This window comes from Pleurodeles waltl, chromosome 9, assembly GCF_031143425.1.
Source record: "Pleurodeles waltl isolate 20211129_DDA chromosome 9, aPleWal1.hap1.20221129, whole genome shotgun sequence".
In the NCBI taxonomy this organism is placed as follows: Eukaryota; Metazoa; Chordata; class Amphibia; order Caudata; family Salamandridae; genus Pleurodeles; species Pleurodeles waltl.
In genome coordinates this window covers 77,383,131-77,407,407 of record NC_090448.1, presented here as the reverse complement: position 1 = coordinate 77,407,407, position 24,277 = coordinate 77,383,131, and the positions used below count along the sequence as shown (strand labels likewise).

The following is a 24,277-nucleotide window of genomic DNA, read 5'->3' as shown; positions in this document are numbered from 1 at the left end:
AGGGTAAAACATTCTTATGCTTTGTACTTACTGTAGCGACATCCCCAGACTGGGCGCCTGCCAATGTCTACGCCACACACAGAGCCGTAAACCACACGTCTTTATTCCTCTGTGTGTACCTGTTAACTTCAAGATTCTAAACCAAGCTTTCATTACATTCTGTCCCAGTGATTACGCCGTATTATAATAGAGTCTCTTTGGAGTGAAAAGGGTTCCGCCTTAAAACTATGCAACACATTACACCTGCTAATGATATTTACTTTTTAAAATAAATGCTCAAAGGTTGATGTTTCTAAGAAAATAAAGATCATGCATCATGAGTTACCATGAGTTGTTCATCTGCAAAGAGCTGCTGGCCAGTGACCTTCTTGAAGAGCTCAGTTGGAAACCCTGAGTTCTTGTCAGCCACAAATTCATGAATATTATTCTTCCTGTCATGTAAGAAAGATAGGTCACTAGAAACATCTTTGTACCATAAAATCAGCCGCGACGAAAGACTCTAAATGCAGTTCCCATTACCTATTCTGTCCCTAGCACATCCTGTTTTTTTGTAATTTAGTTTTAACCGGACTCTGTACAATATACTCCTTTATGTACAACATCAGCAGAACCCCATGCAAAATATTCTATATATAATATCTGCAGGAAAATGTACAGCATACGCCTCCATGAAGAGCATAAAGAGGACCAAGCACAACTTACTATTGTATGTACAACATTGACAACCCCCCCACAGAAAACTCTTCCATGAAAAACATCCACAAGACCCCACACAACATCCTTTTCTAAGTACAACATCAACATGATCCCAACAGAACCCAGCACACCATACTCTTACACATACAAAATCAACAGGACCCTGCACAACCTACTCTTCGATGTAAAAGATCAACAGGACCCCACACATCATTCTATCCCATACACAACATCAACTGGGTCCAGACAGGACCCCACACATCATACTATCCCATACACAACATCAACTGGATCCAGACAGAACCCCACACATCATACAATCCCATACACAACATCAACTGGATCCAGACAGGAGCTCACACAACATACTATCCCATACACAACATCAACTGGATCCAGACAGGACCCCGCACATCATACTATCCCATACACAACATCAACTGGATCCAGACAGGACCCCACACATCATACTATCCCATACACAACATCAACTGGATCCAGACAGGACCCCCCACATCATACTATCCCATACACAACATCAACTGGATCCAGACAGGACCCCACACATCATACTATCCCATACGCAACATGAACAGGATCCAGACAGGACCCACACATCATACTATCCCATACACAACATCAACTGGGTCCAGACAGGACCCCACACATCATACTATTCCATACACAACATCAACTGGATCCAGACAGGACCCCACACATCATACTATCCCATACACAACAAGAACAGGATCCAGACAGGAGCTCACACAACATACTATTCCATGTATATCAACAGGTACCCACAAAACATACTATTTGAAATACAACATGAACATGATCCTGCACAACACACTATCCCATGAACAGCATCAACATGACCATGCACAACACACACTTCCATGTAGAACAACTGAAGGCCGAAAGCCACCTCCTTCAAGGACAAATGTTAACACTAAAGCATTCTACTGCCCATTGGCTGTTCTGTGATTTTCAAATGCTACCAAATGAAATTTAATAAATTAACTGAAACTTTTTTAATCTGTTTTAGTTGAGTTAAGAGATGCCACAAAGACACTATATTCAACTTCTGTGTGCTTTTCAGAATTTGTTAGAACATCTAGTGGATGAAGCTTTTGATGATGCTAAAAATATACCACAGTCAGGCTAAGCGCAAAAATGCTGCACCCAAGTGTTGTGTCTTGTGTGCTGTGGCCACGCAGTCTGGTGGAAGACTGGAAGAAGCACATGGTGAGCAGGATGCAGAAGTTCCCATCTTGTTGCAGCCTTCCACACGCCTGAGCATCAGCAGTACTTCAGCACTGCAGTTCGACCAGTCTTGCTGTTAAGGTTTGGCTTTATGAATAATGACTGAAACATTCAGATGCTAAATACTTTTGGACATATATGAATGTTCCACAGTGATGCTGAAGTGGAATTAATGTTTCAGAGGATGGGCATTAGCTTTTATATGATAAGATTCCTAAGGCAGCTGCAGTGTATACTGGAAATAGTATACACCAGAAATAGAAAGAACATTAAAGTGTAACTTCAGACCCTTGTGTGTACAGAATAAGGCACAGTCAAAACGAAAAGAACATTTTAAAGATAACATAAAGAGAAAGTGCGTCTTTTATCACCAATCAGAATGTGTGTAGGTCTCAAAGAATTCATGTCATGTATGGCATGTGCAGCTCCCTCTGATTTTTTAGCCACGAAAGCTGCGTCCGTGTAGCTTCTATTTTACTGTTAAGTTTAGGCTTAAAAATCTCAGCACTCCACACAATGCTGGTCAATAATTCAGGAGTAGCAGAATGGCTATTACTGAGTTACTTGCATGTATCATAATCTGGGTTAAGAATTTCAATATGTTTGGCCCCATTTCTTATCTGTATACATGGCCCCGTGTGTTGTTAGCTGTATAAATGGTACCGGTACAAAAGAGGCCATTTTTAAATACTGTATTAAGTAACAAACATTTTACCTTTTACTTACAAACTAATCACTCGAATATATTCAAAATAAGTTTTTATATTAGCGCTGGGATCTTAGGTAATACAGAAATTGTATTAGCTGACTTCGAAAGTTACATGAGTAGCTTATTCTATCACAATGTTTATGTTCTAGCACAGTAACACATATGCACCACCAGGCTAAAGTGTTCTGCAGTGATATAGCAAGGAACCAATCAGATTTCAGCAAAGCGGTACATCACATTTTGCACCTACAGTTTAAGAGAGCTTCATGCCACTTTACCTGTAGGTACAATCATGGCACAGCAATATTGTAAAATGCTTTTGTCTCAAAGTGACTGGATATATTTTCTGAACAAATTAACCATCTTAAAATGGTGTATGTCCTTAAGAATTGCATCAGGAGGCATTCCCATACTATGAAATTTGAACAAGATTGCAAGCAATGTGTGTCTAACTGGGTTTTTACTTTGGGCATACACTGCAGCAATTATTAGGAAACGTATAGCTCGCAAAAGCTTATGTTCTTGATATACAGTCCAGTCCGATGGTTACTAATCACTCGGTATTACAAGTAACATGACTTATTTTAAAGTATTACATGGTATTCTATCCTTAACCTAGCCAAGGACTATTTGCATCTGTGTAGGAAATGCTGTGAATTCTATAGCCGTAAGACATGCAGCAAGGCTTTCGCTGGGCCCTTACTGTGTCTCTTCACCAATGTAGAAGGCTTAAACTCCTGGATCGATTAGATCTTCAGGCATGCACTTCGGATACAGAGTGCTTCCTGGCATGCTCAAGGCAATTTGCTTCAGTGTATACAAGTATTAGGCGCGGGCCCTTTTCATCAATATTTAGCGACAAGTCATTTATGTCAGTCATTTTTCTGGGTTCACATAAATTGAAGTTTTAATACCTTTTTTTTTTTTTACAACTTAGTAATGTAATGGACATGTGACAATTAGTGCATTGAAATGCTTCTTTTCACCCAAGTTATGTTTAAACACAAACGAAAGAAAAAAATCTGGTAAATTGTGTTCACAATTTTCAGGGCGATATGTATTTTCCATGTACCAAAACACCCTGACATTTAATTTCTGCTGATGTTCCACTGGTCTGGTCATGTGTATCAAGGTGTCAGTATGGGTTTTTATATTTTCTGGTTCAGAATAGTAGTCTTTGTTGCCTCATCATAAAGGTTACTTCAACAATCTGCAGTCATTGGTCTTGTGTGCTTTTTTGCATGTTCTATATTTTGCTGGACCTTCATCAGGATCAGAAAAATCATGTCCCACTTACGTCCATAAGCATTACAGGTTCCTCTTCAGCTAGGATTGTGTCCCTCCTCCTGACGAGAGTTTTTGCCGCTTTGACGACCATGCACATTTTATGAACGTGCTGAGCACACTTTTGTAATACTTACGAGTAGGTAATGCTATCGGACTTTTCTCCGCATGCCCGGTGTGTCGGGGAGAGTGGAGTTGGTCCGTCCATACATGTAGGAAACTACTGATCGTCCGGCCCATCGTGAGGTACAATAGGTAAGACATGGGACATTCTGTCCACGTTTCTTTTATGCAGAAGTACATCAATCAAACAAGACGTTTCAGCACATGAGATTCCAGGCTCATGGTGGCATTGCAATATCTATTTCCATTAGGAGATAAATATTCTACATATTGGGGGTCATTCTGACCTCAGCGGTAAAAGGCGCGTACCGCCGGTCAGAAGACCGCCATAACACCGCTGCGGCCGCGGTAAACCGCCACGGTCATTCTGACCCGCAATTGGCAAACCGCCAAAAACCCGACATCCACAAAAGTCCGCCACACCAACGGCCAGCGAAAAACTGGCGATGACCAAACCTCCACCGTCACGCCAACAGAAATACGCCCATGCCATTACGACCCACGAATCCACGCAGCGGTCTTTCAACCGCGGTATTCCATTGGCGGTACACACCGCCGCGGTCAAAATACACACACCTTTACAAAACACAACCACATTGGACAATTTGAAATACACACACCTGATACACATACAAACAACACTCCCACACACCCAATACAATATAAAACACACACCCACCTCACCCACAAACCCCTACGACAAAAAAAAACCGACAGAAAGCCAGAGATAGACAGCACTGCTTAGACAACACCATCACACAGAGGCAAACCACACCATCACCCACACAATATCCACGCACAAAACACCACACATCACCACACTCACCACACTCTACAACCCATACACCACCCCACACCTCATCCACACCACCCTATGGCACCCCAAAGACACCCCCGGTTCTCAGACGCCGAACTCCGGGTCATGGTGGAGGAAATAGTTCGGGTAGAGCCCCAGCTCTTCGGGACACAGGTGCAGCACACCACCATTGACAGGAAGATGGAGCTATGGCAAAGGATAGTCGACAGGGTCAACGCTGTGGGACAGCATCCACAAAATCGGGATGACATCAGGAAGCGGTGGAACGACCTACGAGGAAGGTGCGTTCCATGGTATCAAGGCACAACTTCGCGGTGCAGAAGACTGGTGGCGGACCCCCACCTACTCCCCCCAAATTTACAGCATGGGAGGAGGAAGTCTTGCACATCCTGCATCCTGAAGGCCTCGCAGGAGTATCTGGAGGAATGGACTCTGGTAAGTCAAATCTTAACTACTTCTTCCCACCCCCACCCCACCTGCATCCCAAATCATACCCCCACCCTCACCCCCACCCCCATCACACCTACTCCCTGCAAATGTCTCACCATCACAACCCACCCATCCCAACACCTAGCCCTGCATGCGTCCACAAAGCATGGACACCCATCACCAAAGCATGCCCACTGCACATACAAATCTCCCCCACAAGCCACCCTCACAAAAGCCCCCACACAGGAATGCCAGCCCTGGGGTACACGGGCACCCACCCATTGACCGATATGGCACACACTGAAGCAATAACCATACCTCTATACCCCTGCAGGACCCGAACGCCACCACACCGCCCAGGAGGGTCCAGAAATGTCCATCCCACCCCCAGAAGAGGCCACCAGTGATGACAGCAGCTCTGTCTCCCTGGACCCAGATGACCAGCCCGGACCATCGGGGACCTCGGGACAGTCGGTTCCCCTCACACAGCCACTGGCCACAGCAGACCCAACCCCCTCTGGGAACACCAGCACAGCTCCCACCCAGCGGGCCCATGCCTCTGTCTCCAGGACACGTCAATCAGCGGTGTGTCCACCACTACAGGGCACCCAGGTTAACCCACCACCCCAACAACAACAGGGACCTGGGGGCAGTGGTAGTGGGCACACGGTCCAGGGGACAGAGGCCCAGGGAAACAGGGGAACTGGGAGGGCTGCTGTGCGACAGGGGGGGGACAGGCCCAGGGAACCCACTCTCCACGAGGCCCTCTCCTCCATCATGGGAGCATACCACCACTCCCAGGAGACGATGGCGACGGTACTGGCCAGGTTCCAGGAGATCCAGGTCATGCAGGAGCAACAGTACATGGGGTTCAGGGAAGAACTTAGAAGCATCAGTTCCGCAATGGGCACCATCGTAGGGGCACTCAACCAGATTGTCACCACATTGCGGGACCATGTGGCACCACAAAGGGCCCCTGTCACTAGCATGGACCAAGAACAGGCAACCACCTCCGCCGGCGCTAGTGGACAGGAGGCCCCCACACAACAACAGGCCACCAGAACCCCACCTCCTGCAGAAGAAGAACCACCCCGCAAGCGGGGCCTGAGATCTCGTAAGAAGACAGAGTAGGATGCCAAGACCCCCGCCAGCAAAGGATACCCCCTGATGTTATCCCACTGTCCCACATTGTCACCCTGTCCAACCTTTAACTGCCCCTGCTCCACCTTCCACAGGCATATGGACAATGCACCTGTGAGACTGAAAAGCTGGACTCTGCCATGGACATTCCTTCACCATCACCCATCACCGATTTTCCATCCATGTCCCTAAATGCAGCACTTTAATAAAAACACTTATTGCACCAAAACAATCTGGAGTCTGCCTGTATTGTGAACAAATGTATTAAACATAACGCTGCCAAAATGTCCAGTTACACAGTGATGAGAACATGCCACTGTCACACAGCTGTAGTCCATGGGTAAACAAAGCAGCGGTCACGCAGTGGGGGCCACATCTCTGACATTTGAAGGGAAAGTCACAACTCAGTTAACATACACTGGGGGAATAGGACAGACAGTAGAGAGGCAGGAGACTGTAAGTAATTGTAAAATGCCGGTGTTGATTCTTACCTGTGTGTTATTGAAAATACTGTAGTATCACTCTGTCCCTGTTGTCTGTGCCGTCCTCTTCGTCTTCCTCCTCTTCACTCTCCACAGGTTCCACCGCTGCCACAACACCACTATCTGGACCAGGTTGTGAAGCATACAGCAGGCCACGATGATATGACACACCTTCTTTGGTGAGTACATTAGGGATCCACCTGTCATATGCAGGCACCTAAACCTGGCCTTCAGGAGGCCGAAGGTCCGCTCGATCACCCTCCTAGTACGCCCATGGGCCTCATTGTACCGTTCCTCTGCCCTTGTCCTGGGATTCCTTACTGAGGTCAGTAGCCAGGACAGGTTGGGGTAACCAGAGTCACCAATTAGCCACACACGGTGTCTCTGTAGCTGTTCCATCACATAAGGCATGCTGCTATTTTGCACGATGTACGCGTCATGCACTGACCCAGGGAACTTGGCATTTACATGGGAGATGTACTGGTCTGCCAAACAGACCACCTGGACATTCATTGAATGATAACTTTTTCTGTTCCTGTACACCTGTTCACTTCCTCTGGGGGGTACCAAAGCCACATGGGTCCCATCAATGGCACCAATGATGTTGGGAATATGGCCAAGGGCATAGAAATCACCCTTCACTGTAGCCAAATCGCCCACCTCAGGGAAAACAATGTAGCTCCGCATGTATTTCATCAGGGCAGACAACACTCTGGACAAAACCTTAGAAAACATAGGCTGAGACATCCCAGATGAAATGGCCACTGTTGTTTGGAATGATCCACTTGCCAAAAAAATGGAGTACTGACAGAACCTGCACTAGAGGGGGAATCCCTGTGGGTTGGCGGATGGGTGATATCAGGTCTGGCTCCAGCTGGGCACACAGTTCATTAATGGTGGCTCGGTCAAGTCTGTATGTGAGTATGACATGTCGTTCTTCCATTGTCGACAGGTCCACCAGCGGTCTGTACACGGGAACACTCCTCCATCTCCTCGCAAGTCCCAGCGGACGGTGCCTAGGAAGGACAACATGGAGCACAGAGTCAAGCAACCCACAGGTACGTTCATACAGCTTGCACAGTACACGATTATCTATGCATTGAATGGCTTGTCAGAGTGGCAATGCAAGGCCTAGGCCTCTGTGACGCAGTAGAAATTAAGCCATGTGGGCCCTTGAAATGGCGGCTGCCTGACCTGTGAAGTGTGACAATGGGATGTGAGGTCAATGCGCTGGCGTGGCACACCGTGGCGGTAGGCGGTCGAAGACCGCGGTGCTAAGCCGCATTGGTTAACATTGAACCCTATGGGTTTCATGAGCCAATGAGGAAGTGCGCCGGCGGTCGCGGTACGCACCGCCGCGGCCGTGACCGCCATTTTCTATCTGCTTAATCACTCGAGACCTGATCATCCACAGGAGAGGACCTATACTGCAAGTGCTGCTGTGACCTCGGTCTGGAAGAGACAATGGCTGCTGCGACTGGGGAAAGGGCCCCTGCCTTCACTTCAGAAGAGTTGGAGACACTCGTGGATGGGGTCCTCCCCCAGTATGCGCTACTCTACGGTCCTCCAGACCAACAGGTAAGTACACTGGGACCATGTTTTGTGGGCAATGCCTGGGTTGAGTGGGGTGAATGAAAGATGGTGGGGAGGGGAGCGAATGAGGCATGCATCGCACGACAGATGAGAGCATGTGCCATATGGCAAGGTTGGGGAGGGGGGGCCACTCACATCGACCATGCAGAAAAGTGATGATATTTCTTTTCCCACCCTGTACATGTCACATAGGTCAGCGCCCATCAGAAGATCGACATTTGGCGTGCCATCGCCAAGGACGTCCGGGCCCTGGGGGTCCACAACAGATGGGGCACCCACTGCCGAAAGAGGTGGGAGGACATCCGCCGCGGGAGCAGAAAGACCGCGGAGGCACTGCTGGGGATGGCCTCCCAACCTAGGAGGGGTGCCACACGGCAATTGACCCCCCTGATGTCCCGGATCCTGGCGGTGGCCTACCCCGATTTGGATGGGCGCGTGAGGACATCACAGCAGACACAAGGGGGTGAGTACCAGCAAATTCTGCTATATTAGTGCACAGTGGAGGTGTCTGGGTGAGGGAGGAGGGCTGTGGCTATCTCTAGGCCAGGGCGAATCTGTAGGCTAGGCCCCTCCGTACGGCATGGCCCTGTGACCCCGCCCCCCCACCTCTGTAGGGTGCTAAATACAGCTATCCATGGCCCTGGGTCACCTATGTGTGCATTGGTCGTCCATAGGCTTGTAGGCCAAGTCACAATAATTGAGTAGTGTACACCGAGTGCACGGCTTAGTGCAGGGGGCTTCTGTGTCTGTCCTCTCCGCCAACGGTGTCGCCAATGCATGCACTCAACATGTCTTTCTTTCTCCCCCCCCCCTTTTGTTGTGGTCTTCCTGTTCATGTGTGCATTAGCATCATCAGGCGGAGGAGAAGTGGCATCGGAGCACGAGGGAGCTGCATCTCACATGGCCCCGGAGGGCCATGCAACCGACTCCGAGTTCACCAGTGAGACGGAGGGCGAGGGGAGCTCCACAACGGGGACCCGTGGAGACGTCAGTGACACAGACACGTCCTCGGAAGGGAGCTCCCTTGTGGTGGCGGCAACATCCCTGCCCACCGCTACAACAGGTACAGCCGCCACCCAGCGCACCAGCTCCGCCCTCCAAGCAGCCCCTCAGCGTTCGCCCCGTGCCTGCTCGGCCAGGAAGGCGGGCATCTCCTTCGCCCCAGGCACCTCAGGCCCTGCCCCAGTTACCCCTGCTGCCCTCAGTGCGGAGATCATTGACCTCCTCCAGACGCTCATTGTTGGGCAGTCTACCCTTTTGAATGCCATCCAGGGGGTAGAAAGGGAGGTGCATCGGAGCAATGCATACCTGGAGGGCATTCATTCGGGTCAGGCTGCCCATCAGCGATCGTTCAACGCTCTGGCCTCAGCACTGACGGCAGCCATTGTCCCTGTCTCCTGCCTCCCCCCTCCAATTTCCTCATCCCAGTCCCACTCCCCTGTTCCTCTGCCTATCCCAGCCACACCTACAGACCAGCCAGCACACACATCAACACCCAAGGGCAGCTCATCCAGACATAAGCACCACACATCCCACAAACATTCACACAAGCAACATCCACATGCAGACATGCCAACAGCCACTGCCTCCTCTGTGTCCCCCTCCTCCTCGTCTCCCTCCTCCCTCCCTGTGACGTCTCCACTCACACCTGCATTCACACCACCATCAGCCAGTCCGTCCATCACCAGCACACCCACCAGAACACTCCGCACACGTGCAGTCACCACCCCCACTGCCATTTACACGTCCCCTGTGTCCTCTCCCAGTGTGTCTGTCACCCCCTCTTCCAAACCACACAAACGCAGGCAGCCACCCACCCAACAGCCATCCACCTCACGACAGCCTCCGTCACAAGCACCTGCACCCAAAGACAGCACACTTGACTCTCCTACAACCACATCCTCTTCCTCCACTCCCATACCCACTGCACCTACCCTTCCCACTGCTCCTAAAAAGTTTTTCCTCTCCAAAATTAACCTCTTTGCATCACCTGACCCACCCCCTCCATCTCGTAAGAGTCCAAACAGCACCTCAGCCACCACAAGCCCTGCACCTACAAGGACCATAGTCCAGGGCTATTGGAGTCCACCAGCTCCTAGGGCAGCAACATCGGCCAGCAGCAAGGGGACAGCCAGCCCACCCCCTGGGAAAAGAACTAAAAAAGGGAAGGGCCGGCGCGAGAGGCCTGAGATGGCAGCCCCCAAAGACACTACCCTGGCCCCGTCACCTGGCACATCCACAAAGGGAGGCAAGGGCCCCAGAGAATCGGCGAAGGAGGGCAAGGGCAGCAGGGCGGACAAGTCCGGCAGCAGGCGAGCTGCCCAGGAGGGCCCCACCAGCCCCATTTCGGGTGTGAAGGAGGACACCCACGGGCCCAGGACTCCAGCACAGGAGGGACCCGCAAGCGAAAGGTCGGATGGCGACTGAGCGGGAAATATTGTCCCGATCTGATCCCTGGGACCACATGTCACGCACCGCTGAACAGGGCCCTTCAAGACAAGCACTGCTGAACAGGGCCCCGCTGTGACAAGCACCGCTGAACAGGGCACCGCCGTGACAAGCACCGCTGAACAGGGCACCGCCGTGACAAGCACCGCTCCGCTGGGCCCTTCATCTCAAGCACCGCTCCGCTGGGCACCGCCGTCTCTGAACTGCTCCGCTGGGCCCTTCCTGTCAAGCACCGCTCCGCTGGGCCCTTCATCTCAAGCACCGCTCCGCTGGGCCCTTCCTGTCAAGCACCGCTCCGCTGGGCACCGCCGTCTCTGAACTGCTCCGCTGGGCCCTTCCTGTCAAGCACCGCTCCGCTGGGCCCTTCCTGTGAAGCACCGCTCCGCTGGGCACCGCCGTCTCTGAACTGCTCCGCTGGGCCCTTCCTGTCAAGCACCGCTCCGCTGGGCACCGCCGTCTCTGAACTACTCCGCTGGGCCCTTCCTGTCAAGCACCGCTCCGCTGGGCCCTTCCTGTCAAGCACCGCTCCGCTGGGCACCGCCGTCTCTGAACTGCTCCGCTGGGCCCTTCCTGTCAAGCACCGCTGGGCCATTGGCAGGGCCGGATCTGTGTCGGCCAGGGCTTCACGATGCACTCTGGGCACCATGCCTCCTCCAGAACCAGTGGAGTCTGTAATCCACTTGAGAGACTGTGGCTTTGCACTCCCCAGGATGGTACAGTGGGCAAACCACCCACTGTAGAGACTTGAGAGACTGTGGCTTTGCACTCCCCAGGATGGTACAGTGGGCAACCCACCCACTGTGGAGACTTGAGAGACTGTGGCTTTGCACTCCCCAGGATGATACAGTGGGCAAACCACCCACTTGTGAGACTTGAGAGACTGTGGCTTTGCACTCCCCAGGATGGTACATTGGGCAAACCACCCACTTGTGAGACTTGAGAGACTGTGGCTTTGCACTCCCCAGGATGGTACAGTGGGCAACCCACCCACTGTAGAGACTTGAGAGACTGTGGCTTTGCACTCCCCAGGATGGCACAGTGGGCAACCCACCCACTGTAGAGACTTGAGAGACTGTGGCTTTGCACTCCCCAGGATGGTACAATGGGAGGGGTGGGGGGTGGGGGGTGTGGGTAGGTGTTGCGTATGTGTGTGCCCGTAATCTTTTCTCCTCCCCCCTCCCCCCTCCCCTGTGTCATAGGTGCAGTACTCACCGTTGTCTTCTGCGCCGGCGTTCGTGCTCCTGGTAGAGGAGCAGGTAGACAATAGCTGGTAGGATGTGTAATTCGGGTTCCATGCTGTCCAGATTCCTCGTGGAGTGTGTAGAGGTGAGCGTTTTCCGTTTGAAATGTCTGTTTCCGCCGTGTTTTTATCGGCGGGGCTCCCGCCCCGGAAAAGGTGGCGGATTGGTGAGTTGTGATAGGGTGGGCGGTACATTGTCTGCCACCTGCCTGTTGGCGGTGACTGCCGCGCTGTTTGTTTGTCCCGCCGTGGCGGTCGGAGTGTTAAAGTGGCGGTCTGTGTTGGCGGTTCCCGCCAGGGTCAGAATCCCATTTTTGTTACCGCCTGCCTGTTGGCGGGTTGGCCGCCGCTTTAACACCGACCGCCAGGGTTGGAATGACCACCATTATGTTTTATTTGTTGCAGATACCGGTTCACAGAGGAAATAAGATCTGGCTAATAGCGAGCTGATTTCCCTTATGGCATCACTTTCTTTTGGTATACATCTAGATATTGGTAACTTTTTTATAGTACTTACTCTATAGAGCACCTTGGGGTCATAGGGAAGAGAGTATTTGTGGTGTATCATGCTTTCAGGTTTGCAGCACATTGTTTAGATAAACGTATTTGCTTAATGTTTACCTCACAGAGATATATAAGTATCTCTAAGTTTTCTTCACTGCAAGGACTATTGGACCCAGGCACCATTTTCTTCATCTTTCTTCATCCTCCACTTGTCTTTCATTTTGTTTTCTTCTTTTTGTGTCATGGTTTGTTTCTTGTCTTTGTATTATTTTTTGTGTGAGATCTCATGACTACAGCCACATTTATAATCTGTTTTATATTTCAGCATTCTGTATGTAATAAATTGCTCCCTGGAATTTCTTAGACAAATATAAAGGCTAGTGCCCTGAGGAAGGTGGGCGATCTTTTCTAGGTCGCTGGTCACCGAAACGTACGTCTGCATTATTATTCATGAACAAGACTCTTGCTGTAGCCAACATGGATATTTCTTTGGAATACACAATCAACTTATCCATTTAACATGAGGAAAGACCAACGATTATATTTGACTACTTACGAAGGACTTTTGCAGTCTGAAAGTAGAACTACTAAGAAATATATAATAGACATTGAGGATTCCTCTTGTTGGGCTTATCTGTACCATGTTATCACTGATGAAGATTCAGTGGACCGTCAGGCATGTTTATACTTTGCAGCCTTTGTGTCTTTATCCGTGTTGGTCTTAATGCAATTAATTGAGTCCTTATATATTTTTTAACATGGTATGAATGAAGTCAGTATGATTGTGATTTTTTGGTTTTAGTATCTCCTTTTTTCAGGAGGCCATTGTGCAGCATGTTTATTATAGTGCTTATTGTTGGTTTATTAGGTTCTAGTATTTTCTTACATAGATTATGAAATTATGATTATAATTAATTGCATTTTGTATTGTGTATGCTTAATTTTCATCAGTTTATGTTTCTTTTTTCTTGTGGTTTGTTATCCTGAGATCTCTTTTTATAACGGATACCTGGGATTCTGTAGTTGGTACCCAAGGTGTCCTTGGGACATTTATTTTCATTTTGTGGACATCTGGCACTGTGCATTTAAGCTCCTGCCTTCTGTTCCAAGGTCCTGCCAGCCCTGCCCTTGAAGTGTTGTCAATGGTCGCATAACCTAAAGTAAGTGACTATGCTGCACCAGTAAGTGATGCTGAGGGGATGTTCTGGGAAATAGATCCATTGAGGAGAGAATTTGTGCACACATAGTGTTAACGTTCTGTGTTTGTATTTATGTACTGATATGACTCAGTCATGCACATTCCCCAATTATGATGCTGCTTTGTCCCGCCATTAAGACATGTATCAATTTAATGATGGAGCCCACTTCTGGTAAAGGGCTAGCCTTGGCATAATGGTGGCGATGTGGCATGCATCTGTGGATATGCATGATAGTGTCTACAGTTGGTACAGCTGGCTTCGGCACAGTGGTGGTGGAAACGCTTGGCATTTTGTCACCATCCTTGGAATCAAGGCACCCTCCCCTGTAAAAAGAAGTCATGGTATAATGGTGGTAAGTAAGATGGTACCCATGCCTTTTAAAATACTGGCTATAGTGTACAGATGGTAATGCTTAGCAAATTGGGGAATCCCCAGCATCATGGTGACAATGACTGGTATGATCCTGTACTTGCAAAAGGTAGTAATTGTTGACAAAGGATGTTCCTCCATGGCATGAAGGTGCCCACCACTACAATAATGTCAACAATGGCATAACAGGAGTAACGTCTGGGATATTGTGATCATCTATGCCAAGTCGGGACCCGTGCCTGTTATACTGCTCCAGGCATAAGGGAGTATTCAGGGTATATGGTGGACCTCACTGGAATAATGTTGTCCACCCTTGGCAAATGTTTAATAATGTGAATTTGTATGGCTTATTGAGTACATATATAATGGTGCAAATAATTGGTATTCTTAGCACTACCATAATAGGGGCAATTCTTGGTATACTGTGGACATCAGAGGCATTATGGTGACAACCTTAGACAAAATGCTAGCCCTAGCATAATGATGGTAATTCATCTGGCATATTGTGGGCACCTGTGATGCCAGTCACAACTGATACCACCAGCCTGGACATAACAGTGGATGTGCCTGGCATACTGCACTCTTAATATGATGATGCCCACTTTCAGTACAATGCTAGTATAGTAATGGCAATTTTTTTTTTGGTGGGCATCCATGGCATGAAGGTGCTCACTCTTGAAATGAAAATAGCATTGCCATATGAGGAGCAGTTGCTGGCATACTGTGAGCATTTGAAGCAGATGGTGCTCATGGTTGGTAACATGCTAGTGCCAGAATAATGGTGGTCATTTCTGGCATATTTTGTTAATAGCTTCATGCTGCCCATTTCTGATACCAGGCTGACCCTGACATAGATATAGTAAGCACATCATTAGCACCTGGGGCCATCGGGGTGCAGGAGGAGCCAGCGCCTAACCAGAGGAAAGGGCAGGAGCCCTTTAAAAGTCGCGTAGCGCTCCCGCCTCGCGGGAAGCACATCATTAGCACCTGGGGCCATCGGGGTGCAGGAGGAGCCAGCGCCTAACCAGAGGAAAGGGCAGGAGCCCTTTAAAAGTCGCGTAGCGCTCCCGCCTCGCGGGAAGCACATCATTAGCACCTGGGGCCATCTGTGTGCAGGAGGAGCCAGCGCCTAACCAGAGGAAAGGGCAGGAGCCCTTTAAAAGTCGCGTAGCGCTTCCGCCTCGCAGGAAGCACATCATTAGCACCTGGGGCCATCGGGGTGCAGGAGGAGCCAGCGCCTAACCAGAGGAAAGGGCAGGAGCCCTTTAAAAGTCACGTAGCGCTCCCACCTCGTGGGACGTGCGCGGGTGGTGCCCGGGCCAAGGGCGGGCCCGTCCTGTGCCCGTCGGAGACTGGGCTGTCCCCCCCTCTTTCACTTGTAATAAGAGAAGAGTCTATATAGATCATTCCATATACCTTAATCTGAGAAGTAATAGCTTCATTCAGCTCCACTAATATTAGACTCTCTCTCAAGTTCATCTGCTGACACTGGAGGTTAAATTTGGGAGGTTTTATTAATTAAGTATATAGCTAACGAGCGGGACGCTGTTACCCCTGAGAGAGGTCTGGCAGGCAGGGTAGTGCTTACCGGAATTAAAGGGGACTACAAATTCCAGTATGCCCAGGGGCCTTGTATCCCGTGCTTGGTACTTTAGGATAATACAAATAGTACCACCGGGCACGATTATAGAGCCCTTATGCTAGATCTAGTGGAGGCGAAGAATTAAATAGTTGATAAAAAGGTATGGGGAAACGAAAGGCATCAGAACCCCCAAGGGGAAAGGAGAAAACCACAAAATAACTTAGGAATGCAGGCGAGAATTGTACGATATTTGAAATTGATGACCTTATAGAGGAGGTAGAGTCTTTATTAAGTAATAGGACCACCCCTCGGGAGGGCTCTGATAAAAAGATAACTTCCTATTATACAAAGAAAACAGAACTAGGGAAAGAGAAATCAATTGATAGGAAAGAGAGTGATAGCCAGCAAGAGGAAAATCTATTCCCCGTTAGTAGGATAATTAATCATAAAGATGATATATCGTGGGCTATACGTCATCACCCAACTACATTAGGAAGTACCAGGAAGAAGGGCCATGTGCAGGAGAGCGATATTGTGTGTTCTAACAAGTATGCAGTCCTGGCAGAAACTGCTACCATCAAAGCCCATAAGGTCCAGGAGGGGAAACCCATGGGTAAGCACGATCAAACTACCCCGTTAGTACAGATAACTCCAGAGAAGACATTATTAGCTAGCCAAGACCCAGAAAACTGCTTAAAATGTACAAAAAGGAATCGATCAGATCTTTATGACTTAATGATTGGATTAATACAGGAAGTCAGAGGATTAAAACATGAAGTAGGAACACTATCAGCTCTTGTGAAAAAGGGGGGGAGTATGGGAACACACAGAGACCAGATTGCAGAGGAGACCTCAACAGTATTATTAGACCTACAAGGTAGACCCATATCCCCCCAAAGTTTGAATATCCAGCCCAATTTTACTTCAACTACAGCCAGTGTTCCATATGCACCACAAGGAGGTATGAGAGGGGAAAATGGGCGTAATACGGGGTCACAAAATTATTCTGTAGTTGATGTAGGTGAGCTACGACAAGATTCCATGAATCCCCCAAGGGAGCCCAGCTTTGAAACAGATTCAAAAGAAGAGAAGATGGAATGTACATTAAAACCCTATACTAAACCATATAATGGTAGCATGCCCCGTAATATAAGGAGTAGACATCTTGAGGGAAAAATAAGGCCTCCTAGGGCTGAGGTAATTTTTTTGCTAAATGTCCAGAAACTGGCCCAAAATAGTATAGAGAATGAGGATTCCCTAAAGAACAAAATTATACACTGGATCAGACATAAACGACATTGCTTATCCCTAATCCGCTCAGATATTATGAGGGCGGAAAGGATGCCAGGAGAGGTTGGAAAGCAAGATGTTGTTGCTCGGACATTAAGGGATGAAAGACTAACTGAAGGTCTGATCAATCTGGAACAGAGAGTTAGTGCTCCCCAAAAACATGCTATGAGATTTGTTGGACCTGGCTTTTTGACAGGGACATCCCCAAACTTTTTGCTTCCTTCCTCCTATTTTTTCTGACCTGTTGTTGGCTTTTGACCTCTGGGCACTTTACCACTGCTAACCAGTGCTAAAGTGCATATGCTCTCTGTGTAAATTGTACTATTGATTGGTTTATCCATGATTGGCTATTTAATTTACTTATAAGTCCCTAGTAGAGTGCACTATATGTGCCTAGGGCCTGTAGATTAAAAGCTACTAGTGGGCCTGCAGCACTGGTTGTGCCACCCACTTCAGTAGCCCCTTAACCTTGTCTCAGGCCTGCCATTGCAATGCCTGTGTGTGCAGTTTCACTGCCACTTCGACTTGGCATTTAAAAGTACTTGCCAAGCCTAGAACCCCCCTTTTTCTACATATAAGTCATCCCTAATGTGTGCCCTAGGTAACCCCTAGAGCAGGGTGCTGTGTGGGTAAAAGGCAGGACATGTACCTGTGTAGTTATATGTCCTGGTAGTGTAAAACTCCTAAATTTGTTTTTACACTACTGTGAGGCCTGCTCCCTTCATAGGCTAACATTGGGGCTGCCCTCATACAATGCTGAAGTGGCAGCTGCTGATCTGAAAGGAGTAGGAAGGTCATATTTAATATGGCCAGAATGGTAATATAAAGTCCTGCTGACTGGTGAAGTCGGATTTAATATTACTATTCTAGAAATGCCACTTTTAGAAAGTGAGCATTTCTTTGCACTAAAATCTTGTTGTGCCCTTCAATACACGTCTGGCTGGGTTTAGTTGACAGCTCCTTGTGCATTCACTCAGACACACCCCAAACACAGGGTACTCAGCCTCACTTGCATACATCTGCATTTTGAATGGGTCTTCCTGGGCTGGGAGGGTGGAGGGCCTGCCCTCACACAAAGGACTGCCACACCCCCTACTGGGACTCTGGCAGACAGGATTGAACTGAAAGGGGGCTTTGTGCATTTCTTAGACACTCTTTGAAGTCACCCCCACTTCAAAGGCACAACTTAGTATGAAACAGGGCCTCTGCCCTACCTCATCAGACACTTGCTGGAGAAGAAACCTGAACCAGAAACTACATCCTGCCAAGAAGAACTGCCTGGCTGCTCAAAGGACTCACCTGTCTGCTTTTCTAAAAAGGACTGCTGTCTTGCTGTTGGCCTGCTGCCTTGCTGAACTCTTGTCTGGCTGTAAAAGTGCTCTCCAAGGGCTTGGATAGAGCTTGCCTCCTGTTCCCTGAAGTCTCAGGACCAAAAAGACTTCACTTTTTCACTTGGACGCTTTGTGTGCGAAATTTTCGGCGCACAGCTTGTTCCGCGGCGAGAAAAACACCGCACACCGACGCTGATCGACGCGACGCCTTCGGGACGACCGGAACTTCGACGCACGGCCTCGCAAGGACAACGCCGCCCGACCTCCAGAGGAGAAATCGACGCGACGCCTGACGTGAGTGCGAAACTTTGACGCACAGCCCCGCAGAACGACGCGCAACTGGAAAACAAGCAGGAGAATCCACGCACAGACCCGGGACATCTGGTAATCCCCGCGATCCACAGAAAGAGACTGTCCGCGCGCCAGAAAACGACGCACAACTTCCCCGCGTGAAAAATAACGACGCAAGTCCATGTGTGCTGGGGAGAAATCGACGCACACACCATTTGTCCACGTATCTCTTCTCCTGTGGCCCTCTGAGGAGATTTTCCACCAGAAACCAGGTACTTTGTGCTTGAAAGAGACTTTGTTTGCTTTTTAAAGACTTAAGACACTTTATATCACTTTTCAGTGATATCTTTACAAATTCATATTGCATCTTTGAACATTTTGACCTGCAAATACCCAGATAAATATTATATATTTTTCTAAACACTGTGTGGTGTATTTTTGTGGTGTTATATTATGGTATTGTATGATTTATTGCACAAATGCTTTACACATTGCCTTCTAAGTTAAGCCTGACTGCTCGTGCCAAGCTACCAGAGGGTGGGCACAGGCTGATTTTGGATTGTGTGTGACTTACCCTGACTAGAGTGAGGGTTCTTGCTTGGACAGAGGGCAACCTGACTGCCAACCAAAAACCCCATTTCTAACAAGGTTTAGCCAGGATCCACATACATGCAAGTTTATAGCTCAGAGGAACAAAAACAGGAATTGGGGAGAGCAAATGAGAAAAGGAGATTCTGATCTTGAAACAGTTTATTGACTAACACAACTAGATCAAGTATATTTGGGACCGATTAGAGACCAAATAGTAGTTGAGTCCCAGGAACAAAATAATCACCAGGTTATAGGAGTAGGGAGCATTGAGGAGCACTTGCCCCGTAGAAAGGAATCAACCATATCTCAGAGCCCTATTACCAACGATATGATCTCAATTGGAAGGGGATAAGTCTCTATGGTCTCCTGGAATGTAGCAGGCCTAAAAAGCAAGCTTATAGACCCTAATTGGCATGATTATATAGAACACTTTCATGTTTGCCTCTTTCAAGTGACTTGGTTAAACCAAGTCCACCACACAAACTGGGATATAAAACTTTTTTTATCAGTGCAACTGCCGCAGCAAGAGGGAGGCCGTTTGGGGGGCTGGTTGTATGGGTGAAAATCTCCCTTAATATCGAGATATGTAAACATGATGCAGAGTCTCCTGACATTATGTGGTTGGAATTAGGGGCCAAAAATAAGGTGCTATCCCATTTGTTTAATGTGTATATAAGGCCCAGAAAATCAAACCAGGAGTCACATGAAATAGAAATACTCGATGGCATGCTTAAAAAAATCCGGGAGGAGAGACAATTATGATAGGGGGAGATTTTACTTGTAACTATGAACCTATAATTGGCCTTGAACTTCTGGCAGAAGATGAAGACCTAGCAAGAGCAGTCCCCCACCTATCAATTGAAGAGTCTGTCCCCGGTACGGTTGCCTCTTTGCTACTTATGGGCCTCACATTAAAGCATGGACTGAGGGCATGTAACGGCAGAGTGGGCCAAGGTGGTCCTAATATGGATACTTTTCAGAGAGGTAACATAGGCTCAAAATTAGATTATATCATGCATAGCACTATTACATGGGAGAAATAGTGACCTTTAAAATAGATAAGAGGAGGGAAAGTGATCACTTTCCGCTAGTAATTGAACTTAGGGATTTCCTCACAGACTTGAAATGCATGGAAAAGGATAAGGTGGATTTTCAACCCACTTTTAGTAATAACCGAAGGGCAGTAAAATGGCCGGTGATATTGGGCAATACGGAGGTTATGACAAACATTTATAACACATATGCAGAATTGCTGAAACCCCATGCCCATAAAAACTGCACTGACATCCCTAGCATGGATATTCATTTATTAATGAGTTCCGCACTGAGACCCTATTTCACTAAACAGATACAACGAAAGCAAAAAAAGGGCAAGGAACAAATTACTTCATTGAATTCCTGGTATACCACAGAATGTAGAAAGGGAAAAACACTACTGGTAGAGGCTCTAAAACAGAAAAATGTAATAGCCGTGCAACAGGCAAGGGCTGGTTATAGGAAAATTCTGGCTACAGCACAAAAAAACTGGGAGGATCAAAAATGGTATGACCTCCTAGAGACAGCCAAACGTAATGATGCAGTGGCTTTTTGGAAAATAGTTACTCATGGCAGGAAAGAGGGGACACATAATACTGAACATCATATAGATCCCAGTGCGTGGGTCAATCATTTTACGTAACTCTATTCCGATTTTCCCAATCTTGACTCATATCCTTCCTTGTACAAAGAAGTACCCTTTTGGGGCATTTCATCTGATATACAGTTTAGCTTGGAAGAAACGGTGACTGCCATTGAAGTGATCAAAACAGGAAAAGCCCCATGTCTGGATAAAATCCCTGGGGATTTGTTCAAACATAATATAGAAATTTGGGCACCTTATGTAAATCTACTCAGTAATGCCATAGCAAGGGGGAGCCAGTTCCTGAGACATGGAAAGGCGTGGAAATAATCCCTGTCTATAAACAAGGATCTAGGGAGGACCCTGGGAATTATAGGCCAATTAGTCTTATCGATGTCATGCAAAAAAGTTATGCTAGGCAGTTGCTGAATAGAATAAGCTGTTGCATAGAAGAAAAAAGCATTTTGACAATATACCAGGCAGGTTTTAGGCAGCAGACAAGCACAATTGGCCAGGCCTTCAGGCTACTAGCAATAATGTGGAAATACACAAAATTAAAGAAGGGGCACCTTTATATTGCATTTGTGGATTTGCGAGCAGCCTTTGATCTGGTTCCAAGAGACTCTCTATGGGCTGCGTTAGGAAATCAGGGTATGCCGGGGAATCTCTTGTACCAGATAAAGAGGTTGCACGAGGATACATACGCAATGGTACGGTGGGGTCCAAATGGAGAGCTGACTGATCCAATACCTATTAAGAGGGGAGTGAGGCAGGGCTGTGTGCTTGCCCCAACCCTCTTTTCGTTATACATCAATGACCTGGTAGAGTATCTCAAACGGAGTAATCAGGACTCGCCAAGATTGAATGGAGATCCAGTTCCCGCCCTCCTGTTTGCAGATGATACTATCTTACTATCGCAAACCCCTATGGGTCTTCAAACCTTACTAGGAACATTTAGTAAATACTATAGTTTGAAGGGGCTGGAAATAAATGCTAACAAGACAGAATATCTGACTGTCAATCCCCATAAAGCACTTAAAAGAAGTATTTTGATCATGGGGCATGAACTGGAACGAGTAATTTTTTTTAACTACTTAGGGATATTGCTGGATGCTAAGTTGTCCTGGATGCCACATGTTAACAAAGCTGCAACTTCTTTAGTCCACAGCTCTACGGCGATAAATGATAACTATAAAAGCTCAAGAACCGGGATTGTTTCACCAGTGTTTGAAGTCTATAGATACAAAGTGCAGGCTGCTGTTTTATATGGTGCTGAGCTTTGGGGAATTGCAAATCTATCCCCATTAGTTTCGCAGGAACACAGTTATATGAGGGGGGTATTGGGATTGCCATCATCTACTCCATTGATCCCTCTCACCTATGATTTAAACATGAAGCAAATAGGTAAATTGGCAGTTCTGAGGCCCTTACTCTATTGGTGTCGACTTTGGACAACTCCAGAACTGATCCATTACAGACAAGCACTAATCGAGATAATGGACCTTGACAAATCTGTTTCACTTCCGTGGCTTCATCATATAAAGTATTGGTTTTATAACCTAGGGATGAAACCTTATTGGGATGATCCCCATACACTTACGTTACAATCCAAGACTCGTTTAAAGCAAGTTTACTGGGAGTTTTCTTCGATTAGTCTTTTCCGCAGTAAGGACTTGTGTAGATTGACATCGAGTTTTTTGGACATTAAACCAACACCAAGAGCTGAGGAATGGTTAGATATAATTCAGCCAAGGCGAGCTAAAGCATTATTTATGAAGTTTCGATATGGGATCCTACAGACCAAGGCATTCACTATCAAATGGGGTCCTCAGAGCGAGAATATTCATGAGGCAAAGTGTAGTTTGTGTAATATGGAGACCATCGAAACAGTGGATCATGTTTTGTTGATTTGTAAAGCCTACGATAAGCCAAGGAAAAAATGGATTCGACCTATTTGTAGGAATGTAGGAATTAGAAATTATAATGAAGCAGTTAGACTGTTAAGGTCTAACACTACTCCATAAATCGTCTTTGGAATAAGCCGCTTTCTCCTAGCAATTTCATTTATTAGGGACAAGGAGGGCCTGAGGCTTTACTAAGTTTAGATTTAACGAATACTCATAGATAAACTTTATATTGTTTTAAATGGCTAATGGGCTCCCCTCCCTGTGAGTTAATAGACCCCGGGTAGTTATCTTGTTTTAAGATATAAATTTAGTTTTATATATGAAGGAAGAATATCGTTTTTTATTTTTTTGTACTTTAAGAATATCATTTCATATTTATTAACTGTTTTTATATAATGGATAAACAGCTCTTTATTAGATAGCTAACAAAATAATGGTATTTTTTTGGGTAGGACATAAATTTTAGAATTTTAAATTCTTTTTTAGTGTAAGTATTGATGAAATTGATGTTATTTATTGTTTTTAGAAGTACCTTTGGGTATTTATTGAAAAATGGTCTTAGTATTCACATGATTATCGGTTATTGAAATGATGTTTCTTTTGACTGTATTTCCCTTTTATGGCTGGCAGCCGAATAAAGGTATGTTGATGAGATATAGTAATTACTGGTACATGGTGGGCATAAATAACCTACTGGCTTCATATTTATTAACTGTTTTTATATAATGGATAAACAGCTCTTTATTAGATAGCTAACAAAATAATGGTATTTTTTTGGGTAGGACATAAATTTTAGAATTTTAAATTCTTTTTTAGTGTAAGTATTGATGAAATTGATGTTATTTATTGTTTTTAGAAGTACCTTTGGGTATTTATTGAAAAATGGTCTTAGTATTCACATGATTATCGGTTATTGAAATGATGTTTCTTTTGACTGTATTTCCCTTTTATGGCTGGCAGCCGAATAAAGGTATGTTGATGAGATATAGTAATTACTGGTACATGGTGGGCATAAATAACCTACTGGCTTCCACAATGTCTATGGATGGGTCTGGCATTTTAAATGCAACTCTGTAGACAAGAAGAGAATGATAGTGTCATCCCTGTTAAAACTGTGATCCTGTCATAGTTGTTCAATTGCATCTTGCATGTATTCATACTGCTGACTCCGGAAAAGTTGGCGATTTCTCTGAGTATGCAAGGTGGCGGTGGTGCCCACTACCCACATTTGGCATAATGCAGCCATAGAGGTGACACATTCACAGCATGAAGGTTCCCATTCCTCATGCCGTGCTGACCCTGGTATAAATGTGTAATCATTAGGACATTTTAGGCATCCATGGCATGAGGCTAAAATACATGGGCATC

General features: G+C 46.9%; 1 protein-coding gene across 1 annotated transcript in view; it reads right to left on the bottom strand.

The window, feature by feature from the left end:
- The window catches only part of LOC138258980 (protein SSUH2 homolog), a 139,411-nt gene that overhangs the window by 9,495 nt on the left and 105,639 nt on the right, over positions 1 to 24,277 (bottom strand). Inside the window, exon 11 of the mRNA XM_069206340.1 lies at positions 326 to 431. Coding sequence (XP_069062441.1) covers positions 326 to 431 — 106 coding nt within the window. The remainder of the gene's footprint in view (positions 1 to 325; positions 432 to 24,277) is intronic.